The sequence below is a fragment of the Austrofundulus limnaeus genome, unplaced genomic scaffold (genome assembly GCF_001266775.1).
Source record: "Austrofundulus limnaeus strain Quisiro unplaced genomic scaffold, Austrofundulus_limnaeus-1.0 Scaffold3, whole genome shotgun sequence".
Taxonomy (NCBI): domain Eukaryota; kingdom Metazoa; phylum Chordata; class Actinopteri; order Cyprinodontiformes; family Rivulidae; genus Austrofundulus; species Austrofundulus limnaeus.
The window spans coordinates 93,956-117,251 of NW_013952405.1; the positions used below are offsets into that span (position 1 = coordinate 93,956).

Genomic DNA, 23,296 nt, shown 5'->3' on the forward strand with positions numbered 1-23,296 from the left:
AATTTATAATGGGAGTCAATGGAGCCTTGTATTGGTCCAATACTGCCCCTGCTGTATCTACTCAGTACTGCACCATGGTTTAATAATATTTAATCGCAATAGTTCAGTGTTTACAATACTAATATGATTGTATTTTGATATTTTACTATAATATTGTCCTAATATTGCTTTTTTGTTGTAATATTTTTTTAATTTAGTGACAACCATTACATTGGCAATGTGACCACTTTCTGCACTCATACAAACCAAACCCTGGCCTCATTCTCTACCACAGCTCCAATGGTCTAATGTTTCATGCCATGGGCTTTCATGTAGGAGAGCAGGGTTCGAAACCCAGCAACAGCAACTTTAACAGAAAATCTCTACAAACTTCGTATTGTCACACACTTACCCTGATTACAAACACCTGCTGACTTGACAAGCACAAGCTGGTATAGAAAACACATTTGAACTTGGTCACATTTCATTCTGCAAGTCCACTGCTGCAGGCAAAGACATGCTACAAGGCAATGCACACTTGTTTTTACATAGTAAAAACCCATGTCTAGTTTTAACTGACTTCTGTCAGTGAAAGAGTACTTGCTTATTTCTTTGCTAAATTAACTTTTAGATCCTTTCAGGCTGTTGCACTTTAAACTATTGCACATGTAGAGTTTTACTTTTAGCTCGTGGTTTGTAAATGTGATGTTTTAGACTCTTACTTTATATTAGATTTAATCTACACTGTCTTACTTGTGAAATCCTTTAACTCAGGGTTTACAACCTTTCTAACAAAAAGAACCATTTTTATCATCTCTCCAATTAAATTGTGTAATGAGCCACAAAAATTATTTGACCCCTAAAAGTAAAATGAAATTTTACAAAGTTGTACTACAGTATTTTAATAACATAGCAATTGTTTTAAAATATACTCATTTTTTTGCATTTTGGTGCTTAGATTTTATTTTTTAGTGTTGGCACAAAGAAAGACCAGAAAATTATACAGAACTAATTGTTTAATTCTGCTTGAACCTATTTTAATTTGTAAAGAACTCCTGATTATTTGTGGGGAAAATGTTAAAATTAGTAGCTTACCTAAATAAAAGTAAAGTATTAAGCTGCACCATAATGTCTCAAAAAAATTATCATTATAAAAAATAGGTCAGTTTGTTGGTTACTTAAAATCTAAATGCCCCCTTAAAACAAAGCTTTATAAAACTAAACAGTAAGTGTCCAGGCTTCTCTTTACTTATGTATTTATATATTTGAACAAGAATAGCTTCCTGTAATGTAATTAATAGAAATGATCTTTTTATGTCTAAATATCCAATCATTTTCAATATGTGCAAAACTCTTTTCAGCAAACAGGTTATCTTGCTGTTGCTAATGACACTTGAGCTTCTGATACCCAGGTGCTGCCAACCAGGTGCCTGGTATAGTTATTGCCATATTAAAACAAATAAATAATCTACCAAACATAATTCTTTACTTTCCGTGATATAATCCACATTGCACAAACTGTTATTGTGGCTTTCAGTCATTGTAGGGGTTTGTTTTGGTGGGCAGTCACGTGACGTCACAGGTGTCCATCACTGATTGGCTGATCAGTTAAATCCCAGCAACATTTGGGCGGAGTCATTCTCTGCGTGGCAGCTGCTCCGTAGAAAGCAGAATAAGCTGGGAGCTGGACACACTCATTCATCCCCACAGGCTCAGTCCGCCTTCCTGCTGCTCAGCAAATTAGATCAACACTGTGTTTAATGCAGTTCCACCGTCAGCTAGCTGCTGTATGGCTGTGCTGAAAGTACGTACCCACAATGTGAAGTCCTGTCCGGTGTGCAGTGACCGTGATCCTGCTGGGAATCAGACAACCCATCGGCAGTGAAGCGGACGTGGTGCTTATTACCAGGGTAAGACCCGGATATCACCGAAAGCTGTGCGGTGAGCCAATTTTAAAACTGAAAAATCTCACTTAAATTGTTTAATATCTTAAATGTCACAAAGTCGCTGAGTTTTATGGGAGATGTATCGACGGGGAACGAAGCAGAATCAGACAATGTTAGCTTAAGCTAGCTGCTAACTGTTGACCTTAGCCGGCTGCTGCTGTCCATGGTGCTGAAGCGGAGCTAACTATGCTAACACCGAGGATGGTGCGTCTCAACCAGGCTCATCTGCGCGTTTTTTCCCTCAGCTGGCTGAATTAAAACCGCGTCCGATTTGGACTTGAAAGAGTCTCTTATACTTGTTTTGAATTTAATCCACATTAGAGAATAAAAAAAAAACTTGAACTACAGCTTATTGCAAAAGAAAAAAAAAGTCTCGAGTCATCCCTCATTTTTTTCCTGTGTGGTTTTCAAAGTACAATTTTAAACATTATCTGTTTTTGTTGTTTTATCTTTTCCAGCCCAGTACCTGATCATTTTTAGAGGAATGTATTTTTTGGCATTAAGTCATGTAACCAAATAGGCATAAAAAGACTCCTAAACTTAAGGATGAATCGTTGTGTATGTACATTTCAGACATCTCCGCAAACAACACGTTAAAATAGGATCTGTTTGGTTATCAGCAGACACAATTTGTTTCCATTATTTAAATGACCTGTTTATAATGCTAAACACAGTTCAGCACATAAGGTTGTATTTTAGCACCAACAAGGGGATTTCTCAGGAACTATTAGCTGAAAATTTAACATAAAGTAGAATAAATGATCAGCTGAATCGCAATAAGTCTTGTGCCAGGTCTTTGATGACCCCTCCCCATTTTTAAGGACACTTTATTTTGACCTTTTAACTGCACAACTGATGGGTATTCTGCTGTCTTATACAGTTTTGATTACTACTCAACATAGAATGTACTTTTGCCATACACACAAGAAATGGCGTTCACTAACCGGAAGTACGTCACTGTGATTTCACGTATATGTTTGTTTTGCAATGGAGGGGGAATCCTTTGACTGAACACACTTCATTAGTTTATTAATGTGTGCAGGATGTTGTTGTCTGCAGTGTTAAGCAGCTTTTTCAACATTTTTCTTATTCCCTCAATTTTAAAGGCTCCAAAGCAAATTGCAGAACATATTCAGCTTTTATTGCAAGTCAGTTCAGGCCCTGAGTATCTGATTAGGTTACCCAAACAGATCACTGCATAGAAATTTTTCACTCTTTATTCTCAATGAAAAACACATTGGTGCAAGCTTTAAAGGACCTGAACTTCCTCTAGATATCATTGCATCTACTTCTTTTTGTGACAGATAAATAAATAAGAATGTTGTAATGTCACTTTAGTAAAGTACTTTCATATTTCCATCTAGCTCCATTTAACCAGTAATTGTGTGTTTGTTATGGCTCAGTGTCCTCTGAAGGATCATGTGGTGGTCCTGGCTTTTCCTGCCAGCTCTGGTGCTCCTCTCAGAGCTCTCTGTGGTCAAAGTCCAGACCGCACCATGCCAAACCTGCAGCAAACTCACCGAAAGCTTCCTTAAGGTACCACAGTCAACCAACAGCTGCTGTTTATCTACTTTGAGCTGCGCCTTTTTTTTTAACTCAAGAAACACAAAATTCCCTCTCTTTGAAAGGGTTTAGAGAGAACGGCCAACAAGAACTTTGGAGGAGGAAACACAGCATGGGAGGAAGAGAAGCTGGCCAAGTATGCACGCAGGTAAGACCAAGTGTTTCTTATATTAATCCCCAAAATGTTTTTTTTTTCAGATGATTTCTACTTATTAGCATGTTTGTGCCATGTGGCTGCTGTTTTACATCTCTAATTGTTGGCTTGTTGCTCCAGTGAGACTCGGCTCTTAGAGATAGTGGAAGCTGCTTGTGAGAAAACAGATTTTGAATGTAACCGGCTGCTGGAGCAGATCGAGGACCAAGTGGAGACATGGTGGTTCCACAGGTACAGAATGTGATAAATATGAACCATACGGTCTTAATCTTCAGTGGGTCATCCTAATTCACGTGATTATTTTACATTTCATCCTAAAATAACTCATAAATAAGATGTGCTTTTATTCTTTGTCTTAAAGGCAGCAGGAGGCACCAGACCTGTTCGACTGGCTCTGTATAGAGGAGCTGAGACTTTGTTGTCCACCTGGACACTTTGGACCGGAGTGCAAAGGTCTGAGGAAGCATTTAACCTGATGTCAGCACAGATCACAGCCTCATCTTTCATCTTTAGTATCTGAATCCAAGTGACGCCAAATGCTTGTATCCATTGCAGAGTGTCCGTCTGGACCGGGAGGTGTGTGTGGCGGTCTGGGTCGATGTGAGGGGGAGGGCACTCGCCTAGGAGACGGCGAGTGTGTCTGTGACCCGGGATACTCGGGCGATCTGTGCCAGAGCTGTGCTGACGGCTACTACAGAGAGAAGAGCTCCAACGACAGCTCCGGAGCCTGTGCAGGTGTTTCACTCACCCGCTTCAGATGTTACAGTATATCCATTAAATGGACGTTATTAGCCATTATCAGTCCCATAGAATGGCTTCAGACTGTCAGCTGGTTAGTATGAGGCATAAAACCACTGAGGTTTTTTATGCAATCTGGTTAATATGAGGCATAAAACCACATAGTTTTTTTTATGTAATCTGGTTAAAATGAGGCATAAAACCACATAGGTTTTTTTAATATAATCTGGTAAATATGAGGCATAAAACCACATAGGTTTTTTATGCAATCTGGTTAATATGAGGCATAAAACCACAAAGGTTAATTTTAGAGAAAATGACTTGGGCTACGATAAAGCAGACCGGACTCCGGCGGGAGCAGATTGTTGCATCCAACGTATATGGCACTGGTAACCCACTAGGGGGCACTGTCAGGACAGTCTGAAGCCATTTTATGGGACTGATAACCGCTAATAATATCCATTTAATGGACCGCACCACCAAAATGCAGGAAATAACAGTAATTTTTGTTTCGAGCCGGCTGTTTCACTGTCAGACAGCTGTTAGCTCTCAGCTCATGTGGGTTTGACCCTCTCCCTATATTCACCACCCTTTTTCCTCTCGTAGCTTGCTACCACTCCTGCAGGAAGTGCTCAGGGCCGCAGGACTACAAGTGCCTCGACTGCAAACCGGGCTGGATCCTTCACGACAACAAGTGCGTGGGTGAGTGTGGCTTCAGAGGTCAATTTGTTGCGTCTTAGCGATTTTGTGTCAAGTTCCGTACGGGTGCGTGTTCCTGACATCCACTCTACGTCTCCTAGACATTGACGAGTGCGGCACAGAGCTGGCTCGCTGTCCCTCCAACACGTACTGTCACAACACAGATGGATCATATGAATGCAGAGGTTTGCTCCTTTGTTAATCTATAGGGTTTGCATTTGTGGAGACGGCTTTCGAATAAAACAAAATATGGACATTTTATTTTAATGCTTCATGGAAGAAAATTGCATTTAATTTTAGTCCACTGTTTCTTGTTAATACTGAAAAAAAAACATCAAATACAAAAACGTGAACCTCATTAGCTGCAGATTATTTTATACATTCTTGCAGTTTTCTGTTTGTAGTGTAAGATTATTGGTTTTTCATATTTTTGTTTCCAGGCTGTGATCAGGCATGTGTGGGCTGTATGGGCAGTGGTCCCGCCCGCTGTAAGAAATGTGCACGTGGCTACAGACTGAAAGGAGCCAAGTGTCTTGGTACAAAACTTAATTTTTACACAGTTTAACTTCTTAGTCCCGTCATTATAGTCTTTTAAGCTGGTACCCTTTGTTTTTCACAGATATAGATGAATGTAGTGAACATGCAATAGCGTGCCCGGGACTCAACGAGGCCTGCATCAACGAGGAGGGCTCCTTCCACTGTGACTGTGCTGACGGGTTCATCAGAAGAGACAGCATTTGTGTGGAGAACAAGCCTCCTGGTATGTGACATGGCTGCACGATACAATATGATACTATTCTGTTCAATTTAATTTGATTCATTATAGTCACTTCACAACAGAAATAAAGTCAGGACACTTTAAATAACCAAGCAGAACTAGTTTTATTTCTTTGACTCCGTGACTCAGGTGTGAAACATGGACACGTAACATAACCACATGATAAAATGAAATAACTTCTAAATAAAACATGATAATTTAATACTAATTATGGAAATACAATACTCCAGAGCTGGAGGAGAGAAACGGTTAAGATATAATTTTCAGACCATGTTAAAGTTTGTCGATTAAATGTTTTTGGTTAAATTGAGCATAATAAGTTTTGTGACACAAACTTACTCGAAGTGTTTGAACAGCAGAAAGTCAAATATCAGATTTATTTATATAGCACATTAAAAACAACAAAAGCTGACCAAATCTTTTCAAAGACTTGTATCAAAAATGAAACTAATGAATACAAATAAAATACAGAAACACTATAAGAAAATGTAGATTTTTTTTCCATATATATTTCACAAAATTTATATTGAGGACTTTTTCTGAAAATATTTACTATTACAAACATTTTAATGATAATATATAAAATTTTGTGTTTTTTTTTTTAATTTGCTGAATTTTCATACAAAGGATTTTCACATCAAGCTTTTTTTAAATACATTTTTGTTTTGTGAGACGGACTGAAATCATGACTAAAATGCAGCAAATAACAGTAAATATAATCCAGGAGATGCTTATTTCAAAATGTCAGCATAGTCTCAAAAATCACTGCAGACAACAGCTGAATTTTGTTTTCTTTGATATTAACATGTAGATGAACTAAAACAGAAAATTCTCTGTGAACATGCATTTATATCCTTTTTGGTCAGATTTCTAAAGATGTGTCTTATTTCAGACATTCTGGCTGCTAAAATCAGTTTTCATCAGAAACTCAAATCTACAAAAGAGAGAAAGACCCACACGTTTAACTTGTTTCAGATGATCCTGTTAATACGTTTGCCTTAAAGACCTGAGACGAGAAAAACAAAGCAGATTTTCATTTTTTAAATTCCCCACTCCTCAGATGATCCAGAGAAAGGACTGTTCGATGAGATGACGGACGACGAGGTCCTGGTCCTGCAGCAGATGTTCTTCGGGGTTGTGATCTGCGCCCTCGCTACGCTCGCCGCCAAAGGCGACATGGTCTTCACGGCCATTTTTATCGGAGGAGTAGCTGCTATGGCTGGATACTGGCTGACAGAGAAGGGGGACTACATGCTGGACGGATTTCTGAAGGGACGTTAGGCTGTCTGCGACTACAATCTGACAAAAGCAACTTGGAATGACTGCTGGCTAAGGTGAAAAAAGACTCAACTGGGGCCAGGTCACTGCCTTTACAGTGCTGGGATTTCATGTGTTAGTAGAGTCGCTTGGAAAGAATTGATTACTGAAAAGAATTATGCAAGAAAAAGTGGGAAGTTGAAGATTATAATGATGTTATTCTTTAGGAAGAATAACGAACTGCACTGATAGAAAAGGGCTGAACCCTGCTGGGAACAAACGTGGAATAAAGACCACAACTAATAAACTAACATGCATCTGGATATCAAGAAAATGTTTTCCTCTGCACAGAAAACCTAAAAAAACAAAAACATTTTGACCATATCAGTAGGTGTTGCCATGAGATCAGAGGAGGAAAACTGGAAATCTTCCCAAACCATCCCTGCAACGATCACAGATCTGGGACAATTATTTATTTTCACAGAATGACTTTTTACCTCCTTCCAGCTGAATGTTTTTTTTTTGTAATATTGCATGCTGATAACATATAAAATGAAATGTAATGCACTGTTTTATTTATTTATTTTTAGCATGAAAGGTTTTACTTTTGCAGCCGTCAGTTTTTGATGCTTAACGAGGGAGAGGGGGGTAATCTACTGAACTCTAAACCAGCTGTAATCTGGGTGATGCCTTTCGGTTTTGAAAAGCAATATTTATGTTTGTGAGCGTTCATCATATTGTGTTGAATATCCTTGTTTCTGTGTGCGTTATTGGTCCAGATTTTCAGTTGTTCTAACAGACGGTCATATCTTATCTGTGTAAAACCATCCTCCAAAGTTTGCTTTGCAATAAACATGTACTGTTCTTTATAGGAGGTTTTGAGTGTTATTGTGTTAAGATGTGTACTGTATGCCACAGAAACGGAACCAAAGAAAAAAAAATTGCAGAAAAGTCTGATGGGAAAAACTTCCAAATTGTATTTGAAGTGCATAGAAAAATGCTTGCAGGTCTATCTTTAGTTGCTTTTACAATTTATTTTAAATGTCTTCCTTAAAATGGAAACTTAGACTCTTCCTATCTGTGGTGATGTCTGTATAGATCTTGTTTTATCACCTCTGATCTCTGGGCTTGTGCAGGACTCAGCTGTATGATGTTTTGTCATCTCCTCCCTGCTCGCGAGAGGCCTGCATCTCAGGCTGGGACTTCTTTAAGAGGCCCGGACTATTTCAGCGTTCCACTCCAGTTAATGGGGTTGAGGCGCAGCAGCTCTCGCTCCTTCAGGGCCTCCTGGGAACGTGTTAGCGCTCTGTCCCTCCAGCTCTGTTCCATTAGCTATGCATGTAGAAAAACACACACAACCGAGACAAGGAGAAATAAACCACAGATGCTCTCTTTGTGGCCGCCTGAGAGCATGGTCCAGGAAGCGTTTTCAGGACACTTTAGTGCACAGAAAGCATTAATACTGAATGCATGGTGCGTGAAGGACTGTACCCGCTTGTTCTCATCTCTGTAAGCTGTCATTGCTTTGCTGTGCTGGATCTTCTTCTCCCTGTCCCTGAACAGGGCGAGGTGGTCCACCTCTCTCAGATACTGGGATTCCTTCGCTTCACTGAGTCGCTGCAGCTTCAGCTCTGCACTCTTCTCCTCCATCTGCCTCTTTAACTGCTCCCGTATCTCCTTCCTGCAGAAACAAAATAACTTATTTTTTATTATCTTTATGTATAAAGCCTCGACAGATGAGGATATGAAGCTCAGGTTTTGTCAGTTTTACCTGTACTCTTCTCTCTCAATGGAGGTTCCATAAAAAGGTTTTCTCCACACCTGATGACACCTGTCACATCAGTCATCGCAACACATCAACGGCGTTAACCGGAACTCTTAAAGCCAAAAACAAAACCTGGTCTTTCATTGTCAGAATTTAAACTAGAAATCATCTTATGATGATATCATAAGATATATCTTTTTGCTGATTTTTCTCTGTTGTCCTACTTGCAAGTCAGCAGTTCAACTTGCATTACAATTTTGCTATTAAACATTTTCAGCTTGTTTTCAGCAACTTTCAAATTTTTTTTTTATAATTAGGCATTTAGGAAAATGCAATTTCTTAGTTTAATTGTCCAATTTAAATTGGATTCACTCCAAATGTTAAACAGTTGTAAATGGATATCCAATATTAATTTTTTTAAAGTTTAATAAAAATACATCTGTTGGTTCATGAGATATTTTGCGAACAGACAAACAGGGTTGACTCCCAACAATTCATGCTTAAGTTGTAAACAATGATCGCGCAGCACACACAGTAATTAAAGGCAAAAATTTAAATAAGAGGCTTTCACAATTTATTAAGTTCAGAATATATATTAGAAAACAGTCAGAGCTGTAACCACGTCTCATTTTAGGTCAATATCTGCAAATTAACTAAGTTATATCTATTTTTGTTTTTGTTAAGGTGGTCATAATGAATGACGGTAAGTGTAAGTTGTAGAGCCAGTGATTACTTTCTGCAAGGTTCATTAAAATTTCAGCACAAATAAATAAAAGTTGAAGATTGAGCTGTCAACCTGTGGTGTTCTCTTCTTTGCATGATCAGCGCCCTCTGGTGGTTGTGGTGGTGAACAGCAGGCGTCTCCAGGCTCACGGTGCGTTTAGGGCCCAAAGGTGGGTGCAAAGGGTTCAGTTTGGGAAAGAGCTTTAAAAAGCACGTTAATAGATCCAGTTTACATTTCATTTTTGGTGTAACAGAACAAAGCAAACATCTCCCACTCAACCAGGAAATCACCACTTACCCAGAACTGTAACTATATGATATATTTAACTGATTTTTTTCAAACAATCAATGATTTAAAAAATAACAGATACTTTTTAGCCACTTCAGTAGAAAACAGAACTGAATGTTAGTTTCTTAATTTCTTCATCATCAGTGACTTTATTTTTTTATACTGTAGTAAAGAGGAAAAAAAGAAAAAGAAATGTAAGAACTGTAAAGAGAAACTGATAGAAATTCAACGACGTGAAATGTACACCAATAACACACAAGACAACACACCTGACATCTGACCATCAGAGAATGAAAATGAACACCCAGCAACCAAACATAAACATATGTATGTACTTATACCCATATGCACATATATATACATATACACACACACATAGACATATATCCACATCCACATATACGTACAATAATTACAACCTTGCTAATATACACAAAACACACACAGCCAGACACATATACACACATACCTATATACACACATACAAAATAACAGATACTTTAAGACTTTTACTCAAGTAATATTCCTAAAGGAGACTTTTAACTTTTACCAAAGTATTTTTTTGGTAATACTTGTACTTTTACTCAAGTATCACTTTGTGGTACTTTATAGCAGTGTTTCCCAAAGTTGGGGTCGGGACCCAAAGTGGGGTCCCGAAACATCAAGGTGGGGTCCTGAAAAGATTTTCGGAATTAATTTACATTTTTGCCGTAGTTGTTACAAAGGAGTGAGGTTAGTGTATTTAAAATGGATAAATGTAGTATAAAAATATTGTTACTAAGCCCATGTTTAGTTGACGTGATACAAATGTTTATCATCCAAAAATAGTTGGGGGCACAGGTCTCTGTTACTGTTATTTCGTGGGTCAAAAGCTGAAAAGTTTGGGAACCACTGCTTTATAGTACACTACACTTACCTGATTGGTCATCCACAAACCCGAAGAATTTGTGATGATAGGAAATGTTATGGGAGGGGCCACCAGGCTCTGCCGGACAGGTGGTGGTGTGTCACGAGGAATATAAACAGGTGTGGAAGCTCGGTAGATGGGTGCTGCAGTTTTTAACACAGGCGTATAGAACATACTTATAAAATGAAAACAACTACATTTAAAATAAACCAACAGTTTTTTCTTACGTAGTCTCATCTTGTTGTTGATGTTCTTTTCTAAATTAAAGATTTGAGCTACTGAAAAGTGTGAAATATCAAAATACCATCTTAAAGCTACAGTCCACTTCAAAATAAATCAAATCTAAAAAAATCCTGTTGAGCTGCAAAGGCCATAGTTATAGATTAAACCCTGACAAGCCTGTGCTTTCACTCTGTGTTATGCAGTGGCAACAGTTGCCTTGGGAATCAGGTTACCCCCACTCCTTCCAATAAAAGCAAGCTGCTGCACTGAGTGGCCATGCATCAGTGGCCTCAAAAAGAAACATTATTAGCCTGTGACAATGGACTGAGCAGCTGCAGACAGGATGTTTCCGGATGTTAGGCTACAGTGAGACAGAAGAAGTACAGCACGACGCACTCGCAAATTATTACAACTTTTAAACCGCTTAAAACGTTTTATTGAACAAGAAGCAAAACATGACAATCAAGGAGCAACTTTTAAAATGTCACTGTAGAAATTCAAAGAAACTCTGGCTTAAAACTACAAATTCATTAAGACACTGATACAATGCGGTTAGAAAACCTCAGAGCTGAGTTTTTTTGCTAGTCAGGGGTAAACTCCTCTTCTGATTGGTCAGATTCCCAGTGATTCATGGTTCTCCCACAGCCAGGCGTGATACTTGTTTAACATATGATCTTCAGGATTCACCTGTAGCAGAAACATAAATTAAATGTCGGATTTTGCTTGAATGTAAAAAGAAAAAAATATTTGAATGGCGGTCAAATGGTCCAAAGTCACCTGTTTCCACTCGTCAACACAGAAGATCCTGTAGGAATCGTTGCCGTATTTTCCAATCCCGTGCAGCTCGATGGGGTAACGCCACTGTTTGGTTAGATATTCATCTGAACAGGAGAAAAGGGACAGAATTTTTTTTTCTGGCCACGGATGCAGGTTCATAAAGTCTGTCTAAAAACATATACACCAATTAAACCCTGCATTCCTTGATGACTTTAAAGTTTTAATCTTATGATGAAACAAAAGGGTTGTAATCTTCTTGTTCAAACCTTGAAAATAGTGATACGTGCAATCTGTTTTTACTATCGCTTGAAATGTGTTCAGGATGATTCTCAGCTACTACTACACTAAATTTGAGCTCAGTGTGTAACCGTGTCAAAGTTATAGCCATATTTGTGTTGGCTAATGTCGATTCCAGGAGATTTGTTTTCATTCCATCTTCAGCGTAGACATCTTTAGTGTTGGACACAATTTTCACAATTTGTCTAAAACGATTGCTTTAATGGCAAAGTTTTAAAAGCAGTTCTTGAACGATCAGTTAGCTCTCAGAGTATAAGTTAGTGATGACTCTCAGCTACCACCACACCAAATTTGAGCTCAATGTTTGTAAAACTTACAAAGATAAAACCATTTTTGGGTCTGCTAAGGTTGATGATAATCCAAAGATTACTTTGTGAAAGTTTCATTAAAACCTGTCCAGTCGTTCACAAGATATTTGGCTAACACACATGGACACAGGGAAAACATCACCTACGATGGCATCTAAACGTGGACACACTGATCACCTGAGAAGCGGATGATGGTTTTGGCTCGCAGCTCGTACAGTCCGAGGGGCTTCATGAGTTCAGACATGGGCTTCCAGTCCGCCTCCCGGGTCACCTCTGCAGATGGGTACCGCTCAAAGAACCGCCACAGCACTGGAATGGCCATCCTACCTGGAAAAAAAGGCTTCCTGGTGATTTATGTGCAACACCCAGAGAACTAAAATATGCTTCCGTTGGATCGTACCGTTTGTCTTATTTAGAAAAATAGTGGCCACCAGGAGCTTCCAGGGGTCATGGAAAAGGGTTTCCTGTACCAGGTTGAAGGGAGACCGAGGGGGTGTCCACTTCCTCAAAGCTTTCCGTCTGGGTGGGCTGAGGCCTGAGGAGACACAGCTTCCATATGTCCAAAACCACAGACACGATTGCCTACAAGTACGCACACGAACTTTACCATCTCTGAGGGGTTTCCTGCTGAAATAAGGGCTTGTTTTCCTTTTGTCTTCTGAACTCTTGGACTCTAAAAAACAGACAGCACATTTTAAACCCCCAATCACAACAACGTCCAAACATTTTCTAACATGCTACATAAACTTTAACTTGTTAAAAACTCTGAAACTTAACCAAAAGAAGATGTTTAGGTTTCTTTTATTAAGGAAATTTCTCACTAAGAAGTAATGTGTCTGATCTTTGCTTAAAACTTTGGCTGATATGTGTTTCTAGGAACTCTTGTTCCAGAGCTGGGTTGCAGGGTCAGCAGCCTCTTCCCATAGTCACCTCTTCTAAGAAGATTCCCAGTCTCCAGTGTGTCCTGAGTCTTAGGGTCTCCAACCAGTCAGACGATCTGGAAAACCTCCCTAGAAAGGAGGCCAGAAGGCATCCTTACCAGATGCCCGGACCATCCCAACACCAGGGCACCTCAGTACCATTTATATACGTGGGATTCTTCACATTTCGTAGATTAAATCCTGGATTTTCAACTTTCAGAACCTCACATCTGTTCTTTTTCCTTCAAAAGGAAGATGAAACATGAACTCGTGGTGCAGGTCCCCATGTCCTCTGACCTGATGTCCCATAATACTCAGCCATGTCTCTGAGCAGAGGTGATTTGTGGCTTACACATCCAACATGATAAACGGTCAGTGTCTTTATTTAACCTTTTAACATTGCTTAGGTTCTACAAAGTGCTTTACAGATTTACTGATTGGAGTGCAACCAATTCACTACAGAGCTACAGCTGTGCCACAGCTTTCTAAATGACAGTTCTGGATGCAGCGGCAGCCTGTGTGTACTGACATTGGTGTTCTAAACGATTCCTGAGCCCCACGCAGCTTTATTTATTACACAGATCTGACCATTTTATACAGCGCTGCCTAAGGCCTTAAAGGTCAACCAATTACAATTCTGACCTTCACGCATTCCTCTACTTTTCCAGCCTCCGCACACATTCGATTTACTACAGTAGTAAGTGCTGCAGATGTCGAAAACCTCTTTAATTCAGCATTGAGAAATATTTTATTTAACTGACTGCACAAAAAGGTGAGCCATTTCAAATTGAAAAGAGTAGCTTTTAGTGGAGGATGACTATCTGCTTAACATGACACCAATAATCGGCAAGAATCTTTCAGGAAAGTCTACTGAAAAAATGAGTTGGACTCCTTGTTATGATCTCTTATTTGAGTAATGTTTCTGCCAAATCTATATTTGTCAGACTGAAACCAGACTCCAGATCTCACGCTCAGAGTATGAGCCGGGAGTGACTCTCAGCTACTACCACACCCAAGTGTTGCTTAATATCTGTAAAACTGACAGATTTAGCCATTTGTTTTCTAAGGTTGGTTAGCTGTGGCAGTTACATTAATCAGTTGTAAACATACATCCAATAATGTTTTCCTGAAAGTTTTAGTAAAATCCTTCCAGCGGTTCACAAGTTTGGTTTTTTTGCTAACAGACAAACACAGTTGAATTCAAGTAGTTAATGGCAAAATTTTAAATAAAGGTCTTGAACTATCTATGCATTAATATTATATTATATTATATTATATTATATTATATTATATTATATTATATTATATTATATTATATTATATTATATTATATTAGATTAGATTAGATTAGATTAGATTAGATTACATTAGATTACATTAGATTACATTAGATTGAACTTTATTGATCCCTTGGGAGGGGTCCCTCAGGGAAATTGCGTTTCCAGCAGCATCAGTACAGTACAGATTTAAAGGGATCCATGATTAGTTGTAACATTAGACTTTATTTGATAAACATTTATTTTTAACTGTAAAATAAAGACTATAAAAATGCTGTAGGCTGTTTGGTTTTGTAAATTTTTAAAAATATATTTTAACATGGACGGAGCCATTTTATTTACACACAAAGCATTCTGGGTAAATGATGACGTGGATAGGTCATCTGTGTGAGCGAGCTATATCCACCCTGAAGGTTAATCTTGGACAATATCTGATGATCGACTTTTTTAAATGAAACTAGAGAGCGTTGACAGAGAGGAGAAGGTAGAAATGACTCAGTCTGATCCACTGAACCAAGGTGAGTAAATGAGAAGTTCAGTTTGCTCAACTCGGTTTAGTGGAACCTCTTTGGTTAAGTAAATTCAACACTTCATTTCTTAGTGTGCAAAAGTATTTCTCCGATTATTGTTAGCAGTTTTATGGCTTTTACTTCAGTACTCTTCTTATCAGTGAAATTCCTTTTTACCAGTCATTTTCTGCTAAGGTATTTTTACTTTTACTTAGTTATTTTTTTCCAAGTACTTTATATATCCTTCTGAGTATTATGTATTTTCCAGGCACGTAGTTACACATACTACAATCAAGTAACTATGTTACCTTCAATTATGAAAATGCCGTATGTATCAAAAATAAATTTGACTTTATATCACAGCCTTTGTAAACACCTGGAAATTGGCCTCGGTCTCTTAAGAACCTCCCACCATTTCCAACACTCCCACTTCAGCATGTTTTCAAACAACGCTTCAGGGGAGGGGTGCTCGGTTGCAGACTGAGCTCCAGGGAGGAGCTTTGTGTAAAGAGGCGGAACTTTGTACCAGCAAACATTTAGGCAGCTCCACGGGGGATTCAAGGCTTTCTTAAACATGCACGAATCAGTCAAAACAACACTCTGAGTATGTTTGTGATGTGGGAACGACATAATAACATGATATAAAGCTCAAAAAAGGCAATTTAGAGAAATCATCCCAACCAATGATTTTAGTAATTTCCTCAGTTGGCTGTAGAAGCCATCTTGAATCAAGCTGACTTCAAAGGTTAATCAGCTGTTATTTCCTGAAAAAAATCAAAATTCCCCCAGTAGTTCATGAGATATTTTGGGAACAGAGACACCTTCACCTTTTGGAGGTGGGTGATAACTGTGTGTTTAGTGTTTAATGTGAGGCTTACTTGAACATAGAGGGACTTTACATATAAAGTGAAACTGTGCTGCTCCAAACTAAATGAAACAAAAACCTCTGAATCTGTCAGGCAGTGTGGATAATACTTACTATTCTGGGATTTTCTTACTGGTTTGCAGCTCCCAGCATTGCTGTCAGGTAGCAACACCTCCTCCTCCTCTTCCACCTCCTCCCTGTGACTGTCAGCATCCTCCGTCACTTCAGAATTAGACCCATTGTCACCTTGGCTGTGAATCGGTGTAACATCTGTGTCTGGCGCGTTCCCACCTTCCTTCTCGCTCTCAGTGGCAGCTTCGGCGCCCGGAGGCGGGGCTGAAGGCTGCGCGTCTGCCCGTGCTTCGCTCGGAACAGGGAAGGTGTTTTGCTGTTGACTAGAAGGAGCCAGCCTGAGCAGCTTCTCCCTCAGCAGCCCCACCTTCTGATGACGGCCCCTCTGCACATCATCCACCGAGCCAGATGCTGCAGCTTGTGAACAGCTCGCGTCGCTTTCGTCCTCGCAAGTTTCTAATACGTGTGTAGTCACATCTGGTACATTATTACAGGTGTTTAAAGCCTCCTCCTCCTCCTCAGCCCCTGCTTTTCTGGTTTCAGCATTTGTTCTTTTGTGTTTATTTGAGTCGGATTCCAGCTTTTCATCTGCCTTTTCCTGTTGTCCATCTGCCTGCTTTTTCCTTCGTCTCCTCTGCTTTCCCAGCGGTTGAAGCGTCTGTGAGCTACTAGAGAACTCCTCTTTGGGTGTGGTGAAATCAAAAAGGTTTATGTCCAAGTTCTCGTCTGCACTTTTTACTAGAAAAGCATGCAGGGATGATCTTGATCGAAACCTCTGCCCTGAGGGACTTTAAAAAAAAAAAATCAGTGAGACCTTTCTATTTTTATCCTTTGATAGTTGGTTGTGTTAGCAAAATATTGCATAATGAGCTGGACAGATTTTAATGAAACAATGGATGCACATTTACAATTGATACACTTCTGGAGTCGACCCCAATCTACATTGCTGCATCGCCAAGCACAAGAATGTCTAAAGCTCAATCAGTTTTACAGATGTTGAGGTCACATTTGCTGAAATTGGGTGTAGCAGCTGTGCGTCACACCCAACACATATTCAGAACACACTGTGCATTAGTTTTGTTCAGAAGTTTGGCATTAAGTGTTAACAAATGTGTTAGCAAAATATCTCATGGCCACTGGACAGATTTTAGTGAAACTGTCAGGAAGTGATCTGACTGTTATAACAATTATTACATTTGTGTGGAAACAGAATTGAGAGAGGGGAAAAAAACCTATTTACCTTGTTATATACACATCCAGTTTTCCTGCTGTCTTGCCTGATTTTCGCTGCCTCACTTCTCTGACCCACCCGTGAGGCACAGTGTTGCACAGTTCCACAGGACTTTGGATATCCATGTCTTTACAGGTCTCCACTCCAGCTCATTCTCTCTACGGTGTGTTTTGATTTTTTTTAGAGGTTGTTGAGTTCCGCTATGGACACAGTTTAGAGCCTTTTCAACCTAAAGTAACAGCACATTTAAATATCACAGAACAACAGCACATAATTAGAAGTCAAGCGGAATTATACTAGCTGAAATGTACGCACTGTTTTTTTTAATACTCATTCAGATACGAAGGCGTTTCATGCCAACACTGGAGCGGAACTGCGCTGCAGGAAGTGGGTCTGCTCCTTGTGTTTCACCCGTACTGGAGCAAGGCTCAGTGATGTCGACTGATTTGAAACGATCAAATTCGGCAGGATACCCGACTTCATAAGTAAATTTTAAAACGTCAGCTTGATTTTTTAACTTTAAAATAACTCTGATATATTTGCATTATATAATCAACATGCGCGAATCTCTGATTCGGCTGTTGTGATTCTCACACTCCGACAGCTGTGCGCCGCCGGGTACGCTGGCGTTTAAATGGTGCGGACCCAACATAAAGCAGCTCTGAGTCTGCGCAGTGCGAACAAATGAAGACCACCAAACAACGCGCTGCGACAACTTGTTGATTTGAACAACATATAATATATATTTGATTTCGATGAAACTAAGTAGTAAAAATGAGGGCAGTTTCGACTTGGAAGGAATCAGTTCATGACCGGTAAGAGGCAGAAAGATGAGCTACCGCTAACCCTGAGCTAACGCTAGGTGGATAGCAACGGTGGTTGCTATGTAAACTAGAGGAAGCCTGCTATGCTAACGCTTTAGCTTAGCATTTAGTTTTAAGTCGTTTGTGAATTGTATATATTTTATTACGTTAGTTGCATAGTATGTAGTGTCAGTCATGAAATCGTGTGGTTTGTCACTAGTATGTTTTTATTGCAAACACTGGTCAGAAAACGTGAACACTCGATAGCTCATGATTTCCACTGAAAAAACAAACAAACAAAACAATTATTGTCAAGCTTGTGTTGTCCGTATTTAGTGACATCTGCCCACGCTTTTGCAAAAATATTCACCTAATGTTAATAACAGCGTAATTAATGGTTATTGTTTATATTGTTTTGCTTTATTTTTCGCATTCCGTTTTCAGTTTTAATCCGAACACCTTTACATACAAACATGCATTTTTAAAATCGTCTTATTGTTACTTTTCTGCCATACTGCTGCCTTTTTTTATTTTTTTATTTTTTTCTATTTGTTCTTAACGGTAAAATAATATAAATATTTTGGCATAGCTCTAAATAATTTCACCGACATGTGTGCTAATTTTGTGAACAGACGCAAGAACTAAAAAGGGATATGTTCAAAAAACATGTTTGAAAAAGGAAAACAAACAAACAAACAAACAAAACAAAAACTATCCATATAACTAGTACAAGTTAGGCTTAGCAGAGACAGTTTAATACACAATTTTAACGACTGATCGATTGTCAGGACTTTTATTGTTGGACCAGCCAATTTATTGAGAAACTATTTCAACTCATCTTTCTTTTATTGCAGTGTTTATGACCTTGCCTTTAAGCCAGATGGCAGTCAGATTATAATAGCTTCAGGGAGTCGTGTGCTGGTAAGAACACCCTTTTATCTTTGCCAAGGAGAGCACAAAGCTGGAGAATACATCATTATTATAAATTACGCTTTCTCTTTGCAGGTCTATGATTCCGATGGAGCTATTATCCAGCCTTTAAGAGGACACAAAGACACAGTGTACTGTGTGGCTTATGCCAAAGATGGTACTGAGCTTCTTTTCAGCTTGTTTGCTCATCTCTTGTATTGTGTCTCGTTATTTTTAAAAACCTGATTACCAGCTGCTTTCTTTCCCAGGGAAAAGGTTTGCATCGGGTTCTGCTGACAAAAGTGTCATTATTTGGACCTCCAAACTAGAGGGTATTTTAAAATATACGTAAGTGTCTTTTATTCTGTGGTTCAGTCTAAAAACGTGATCCAATTTATTGTGGGTTTTTATTACAAAGCCAGTTTTAACAGACAAGAAAGAATTTTTGGAATTTTAGCCTAAAAAAACTTTTCTAAAATGCACCTGACGTCTAAATCTGTAATAATAAAATTTGAGTGGGAAAGGTGAAGCACCCACACCAGCCTCCTCCACCCTATTTTGCCCTCACTTGACCAAGGCTCTTAACCCTCCAGCTGCTCCGCGGGCACCTTGGCAGCCCTCCGCTCCATATGATGGGGAATAAGGCAGAGAATGGATTTCCCCATTAGGGATTAGCAGAAAACATTATTGTAATTCTGTTCATTTGTTTATTTTTGTTTCTATTTACTTTTATTTTGCATTAACACGATATTCCGAGTGTTCACTGGCCAATTTCATAAAAGTATTAAAAAAATGTAAATGCCAACAACACACCACTAACAAAATGACAAAAACAGACAAAGAGAGAAAGAAATGTTTGTACAATATGTAATTCAGTTTTTTGAAAGTTTCTGTAACGATCAGAATGACTCGATACAGGTTTGTGTGAAATGAGTGATCATCGAAAGTTAATTCTTTCCAGTGGGTCATGACACACTTCTTTATATCACCAACCTCCATCAAGAAGTCAGCAGAAATCTGCATGTAGAGTCTAAGACTGGAAATCCCTGTTGGGTGGATTTCAGGTTGCATTGCGTGTAAAAAAAAACCCCTGCACTTTGCATTATTAAAATGCAAGAATTCTGTATGAAGAAAGGCAAAAATCAACTCAGTGCAGAAACACCACTGAGGCTTTGAGCACATTTGGCATTTTGGGATGAAGTTACGTTTGAGCTTGATCACATTAAAATGTGATGAAAGGTTTTATTTTGAAGATAAAACCATCAAAGTAACATCTTCATGGGAAATCTGTGGCAATTATTGACGAAAACCTGCCAATATTTCTGCAAATAGGCTTTGGACATAGTGCTATGTATGTTCCTCTGCCTTTCACAGAGAATCTGTTCTTTTTTTTTAGTCACAATGACTCTATCCAGTGTGTTGCCTACAACCCAGTCACTCACCAGCTTGCCTCCTGTTCATCTGGTGATTTCGGTGAGTGTACCCCATGTTTAAATAAACACCAGCCTCTTAAAATATGCAGCATAACACAATGTCACTGCATCCTGGAGAACTTAACATTTCTTTTTGCGTTTCTTTTAAGGCCTTTGGTCTCCTGAACAAAAATCTGTAAACAAACACAAAGTCAGCAGCAAAATAACATGTTGTGGGTGAGTTGTGTCTATAGCTGCAACCTTCTGCAACTTTGTGACGCCCCGATTACTCAGTCAGTGTCTGTTTTGACCACAGGTGGACAAATGATGGGCAGTACCTCGCACTCGGCATGATGAACGGGGTGGTGAGCATACGGAACAAGAACGGAGAGGAGAAGGTCAAAATAGAGCGACCCGGAGGCTCCGCCTCTCCTATATGGTCCATAGCTTGGAACCCCTCAAAGTTAGTTACTTTCTAGCAAATTATAGAAGAGAAACACAGATGCCTTGCGAATATGAAGCTTTTACATACACTGCACTGCTGCTTAATCATTTGTACTATCAGTATCAACAAGGTTTGATGTACATGTACAGTATTTCATTGCGTTTAGGTGAAGAGTTACTGTGAGATCAGCAGGTGGCAGTAGTTGACACAAGAGTAGCTGCTATCCGTCCCTGCTCCCCCCTTACAGCCAATGCCAGGACTCACCCTGTACCTGCTACACGAGACCACCAAACTGGACATTTAAAGACAAATAAATCAAAAATACCAAAAATGCAAGAAGTTAAAGGTGGCCATGATTAGAAGCAATAGAAATGTTGTCATTGGTGTCTATAAATTGTAAACATTCCAAAGAAGAGGTCAGAGTTTGTTGTCGGTGAAAGGGAAGCTTCTTTAAAGCTGCTAGGGATTTGGTTTCAAGTGAAATAAGGTGTGTTGTGACAGTTTTGACAGGGTGTATAGGTGCACAGGCTTACCGTGTCATACAATACTCTGTCTTGACGTGCAATTAAAATTTATCAGAATGAAAACATGAAGCTTTTCATTGCCCTCCATCGCTTACAGGGGAAAAGGCTTAGATGTAAAGAAGGCTGGCCTCTCTGATTTCCACTGACATTTTTTTTTACTTAAACAGCCAAAGCCTCCCATCAGCTCAGAAGCTTGTCCTGTGCACTTAAGACTGAGGTTTTTTTTCATTTCACAGGGATGAACACAATGACATTCTGGCTGTGGCAGACTGGGGTCAAAAGCTCTCCTTCTACCAGCTTAGTGGAAAGCAGGTGAGTATAAAAAAATAATCTTTATATAAAACTGTGGGCTGAAAACCAGATTGTTCTTTCTTATTTTAAGCACCACGATAACTGTATGGTATATATTTAAAAAGCACATATCCTGAATTCCAAGTGGCATTTGAAAGATTAAATACAAACCGTCTTTAGAATCTCCACAAGAAGGTTGTTGGGTCGAATCCCGGCCAGGGACCTTTCTGGCTAGAGTTTGCATGTTCTCTCTGTACATGCATGGGTTTTCTCCGGGTACTCCGGTTTCCTCCCACAGACCAAAAACATGAATGTTAAAGTATTTGGTAACTCTAAATTGTCCCTACATGAGAGGGAATGATCGTTTATCTCTATGTGTCCCTGTGATGGACCTGTCCGCCCCTCACACAGTGACTTCCGGATATGGGCACCAATGACACCCATGACCCTAGAAAGAAGAAGAGGGTTAAGATAATAGATGGATGGAACGCTCAGTAGTTGTTTTCTGTTTGACTTTATCAGTATATTGATTCTTTTCTTTGTCAGCCATTCCTTTGTAGATTTGTTGCTATGTTTGGATCGTTGTCCTGTAGGAAAATTGCGTTCAGTAAATTGGAAGTCGGAATAAGTTTGCAGAAAACCAGCTGATGATCTTCTAAAAGATTTATTCAAAAATATGACTCCATAAGTCCCACAGCAGCCAGTAGCAGGTCTGTGAGTGAAAAGGGCCTTGGCCTTATCAGAACAGCAACACACTATCAATCCCTCTCAGGAGCCCAGTGTCTGTCCCAGGCTGATCTAAAAGAGAGACTACCTAATGAACGATGAATCAACCTCTTAAAGTAATATGTACATCTGACTTCCTGTTTACACCCCTGGAGGCGGTACCTTTTACGTTAGACATTTAAATGTAACCGACTTTGTTTTTATTACAGAGAAGCCTCATATTAATAAGACACACTGACTCTGTTTCTCGGTTTAAACTATATGACTGCACGAAATGTGAAATATAAAACTCAATCTAAAATTCAGTTAATCGGTCACAAAATTTTCTTCAGTCTGGTTGTATGACTGTGCTTGGATCAAGCTTCGGCTGTCAGACAGGTGGCCTGTCTGGTTTATAGAGAAGTTCATGGTTGATTAAATAACAACAAGGTGAATTGAAAGCTAGATAAACACCCAGGTCCTGTGTCTGCAAAACAAGCCAAGCCTGCAAACTGCCAAAAGTTCTGCTTTTATAGTGGTGCTCACACTGATGAAGATCAGTGAATCAAATACGTTTGATCAGCACCACCTGGCTGCTACTTTGCCTCCAAAATCCTATGGAAGCAGCAAGGGTGCACTTTTCTGTTTTTCTGGTTTGGCATTGTTTTTGTTTGTAATAATGACACAAGAGAATTTGTGGGTTTTTGTACACTTAAAGTCACAATATGAACATTTGTAGAGACGGCTAAGGACCAAATCACTACACTGTATGTCCTGACTTGTAAAATTTAAAGGGGCAATATCATGTGTTTCTCAGGCATACATTTAAATACTATACCAAAATAAAGTATCTATGTCACCTTTAGTTGTTATTAGAATGCTGTTTTTATGTTTAAATAGAAAATAAACTTATCTTCTCATCACTTCCTCT

The 23,296-nt window shown here is 39.2% G+C and overlaps 5 protein-coding genes across 11 annotated transcripts in view; 3 read left to right on the forward strand and 2 right to left on the reverse strand.

Annotated features, from left to right (window-relative positions):
- Positions 1–3,321, forward strand: part of wu:fl23c11 (uncharacterized) — a gene marked incomplete in the record, with an annotated part of 14,302 nt that extends 10,981 nt beyond the window's left edge. The window contains 1 exon segment of the mRNA XM_014015821.1: positions 2,878–3,321.
- creld1b (cysteine-rich with EGF-like domains 1b) lies at positions 1,626–7,983 on the forward strand. Of its 3 annotated transcripts, none has more exons than XM_014015872.1 (11): positions 1,626–1,920; positions 3,329–3,461; positions 3,554–3,636; positions 3,763–3,873; positions 4,004–4,095; positions 4,198–4,377; positions 4,987–5,082; positions 5,181–5,264; positions 5,520–5,615; positions 5,699–5,839; positions 6,918–7,983. In XM_014015872.1, the coding sequence occupies exons 2-11, from the start codon at positions 3,345–3,347 to the stop codon at positions 7,136–7,138; spliced, it is 1,221 nt and encodes a 406-aa protein (XP_013871326.1). In that variant the 5' UTR covers positions 1,626–1,920; positions 3,329–3,344; the 3' UTR covers positions 7,139–7,983. The 3 variants fall into 3 exon arrangements, with proteins under 3 accessions (XP_013871326.1, XP_013871321.1, XP_013871335.1); XM_014015867.1 differs by having other exon boundaries at positions 1,626–1,889; XM_014015881.1 differs by lacking the exon at positions 5,181–5,264 and having other exon boundaries at positions 1,626–1,889.
- LOC106522753 (uncharacterized protein D1044.6) lies at positions 7,752–9,972 on the reverse strand. 2 transcript variants are annotated; one of them, XM_014015914.1, is made up of 4 exons: positions 9,676–9,972; positions 8,886–8,945; positions 8,606–8,795; positions 7,752–8,446 (listed from the first exon to the last, which is right to left on the reverse strand). In XM_014015914.1, the coding sequence occupies exons 1-4, from the start codon at positions 9,840–9,842 to the stop codon at positions 8,336–8,338; spliced, it is 528 nt and encodes a 175-aa protein (XP_013871368.1). In that variant the 5' UTR covers positions 9,843–9,972; the 3' UTR covers positions 7,752–8,335. The 2 variants fall into 2 exon arrangements, with proteins under 2 accessions (XP_013871368.1, XP_013871360.1); XM_014015906.1 differs by having other exon boundaries at positions 7,752–8,795.
- A 1,454-nt stretch (positions 9,973–11,426) lies between these two features.
- mbd4 (methyl-CpG binding domain protein 4) lies at positions 11,427–17,698 on the reverse strand. 4 transcript variants are annotated; one of them, XM_014015848.1, is made up of 8 exons: positions 17,592–17,695; positions 17,286–17,505; positions 16,088–16,833; positions 13,010–13,075; positions 12,803–12,937; positions 12,580–12,729; positions 11,798–11,901; positions 11,427–11,707 (listed from the first exon to the last, which is right to left on the reverse strand). In XM_014015848.1, the coding sequence occupies exons 2-8, from the start codon at positions 17,399–17,401 to the stop codon at positions 11,633–11,635; spliced, it is 1,392 nt and encodes a 463-aa protein (XP_013871302.1). In that variant the 5' UTR covers positions 17,402–17,505; positions 17,592–17,695; the 3' UTR covers positions 11,427–11,632. The 4 variants fall into 4 exon arrangements, with proteins under 4 accessions (XP_013871302.1, XP_013871288.1, XP_013871295.1 ...); XM_014015834.1 differs by having other exon boundaries at positions 12,803–13,075; XM_014015841.1 differs by having other exon boundaries at positions 12,803–13,075; positions 17,286–17,657.
- A 264-nt stretch (positions 17,699–17,962) lies between these two features.
- ift122 (intraflagellar transport 122 homolog (Chlamydomonas)) overlaps positions 17,963–23,296 on the forward strand; it is a 31,681-nt gene continuing 26,347 nt past the window's right edge. Inside the window, exons 1-8 of the mRNA XM_014015812.1 lie at positions 17,963–18,091; positions 18,934–19,000; positions 19,085–19,166; positions 19,258–19,336; positions 20,385–20,461; positions 20,571–20,637; positions 20,717–20,863; positions 21,606–21,681. Of these exons, the coding sequence (XP_013871266.1) occupies positions 18,051–18,091; positions 18,934–19,000; positions 19,085–19,166; positions 19,258–19,336; positions 20,385–20,461; positions 20,571–20,637; positions 20,717–20,863; positions 21,606–21,681 (636 nt within the window). The 5' untranslated portion in view covers positions 17,963–18,050. The remainder of the gene's footprint in view (positions 18,092–18,933; positions 19,001–19,084; positions 19,167–19,257; positions 19,337–20,384; positions 20,462–20,570; positions 20,638–20,716; positions 20,864–21,605; positions 21,682–23,296) is intronic.

What these genes read in the sequence shown, in the direction of transcription:
- mbd4 (XM_014015834.1), bottom strand. Translation starts at nt 17,401, where the DNA reads ATGGATATCCAAAGTCCTGTGGAACTGTGCAACACTGTGCCTCACGGG. An exon ending in TTTTCTAAATAAGACAAACG is followed by an intron (nt 12,730 to 12,802) that starts GTACGATCCAAC and finishes CTTTTTTTCCAG; the next exon opens with GTAGGATGGCCATTCCAGTG. An exon ending in GTGTTGACGAGTGGAAACAG is followed by an intron (nt 11,708 to 11,797) that starts GTGACTTTGGAC and finishes TTTCTGCTACAG; the next exon opens with GTGAATCCTGAAGATCATAT.
- LOC106522753 (XM_014015906.1), bottom strand. Translation starts at nt 9,842, where the DNA reads ATGAAATGTAAACTGGATCTATTAACGTGCTTTTTAAAGCTCTTTCCC. An exon ending in CAAAGAAGAGAACACCACAG is followed by an intron (nt 8,946 to 9,675) that starts GTTGACAGCTCA and finishes CTGATGTGACAG; the next exon opens with GTGTCATCAGGTGTGGAGAA. An exon ending in ATTGAGAGAGAAGAGTACAG is followed by an intron (nt 8,796 to 8,885) that starts GTAAAACTGACA and finishes TTGTTTCTGCAG; the next exon opens with GAAGGAGATACGGGAGCAGT.
- creld1b (XM_014015872.1), top strand. Translation starts at nt 3,345, where the DNA reads ATGTGGTGGTCCTGGCTTTTCCTGCCAGCTCTGGTGCTCCTCTCAGAG. An exon ending in TGGATCATATGAATGCAGAG is followed by an intron (nt 5,265 to 5,519) that starts GTTTGCTCCTTT and finishes TTTTGTTTCCAG; the next exon opens with GCTGTGATCAGGCATGTGTG. An exon ending in TGTGGAGAACAAGCCTCCTG is followed by an intron (nt 5,840 to 6,917) that starts GTATGTGACATG and finishes CCCACTCCTCAG; the next exon opens with ATGATCCAGAGAAAGGACTG.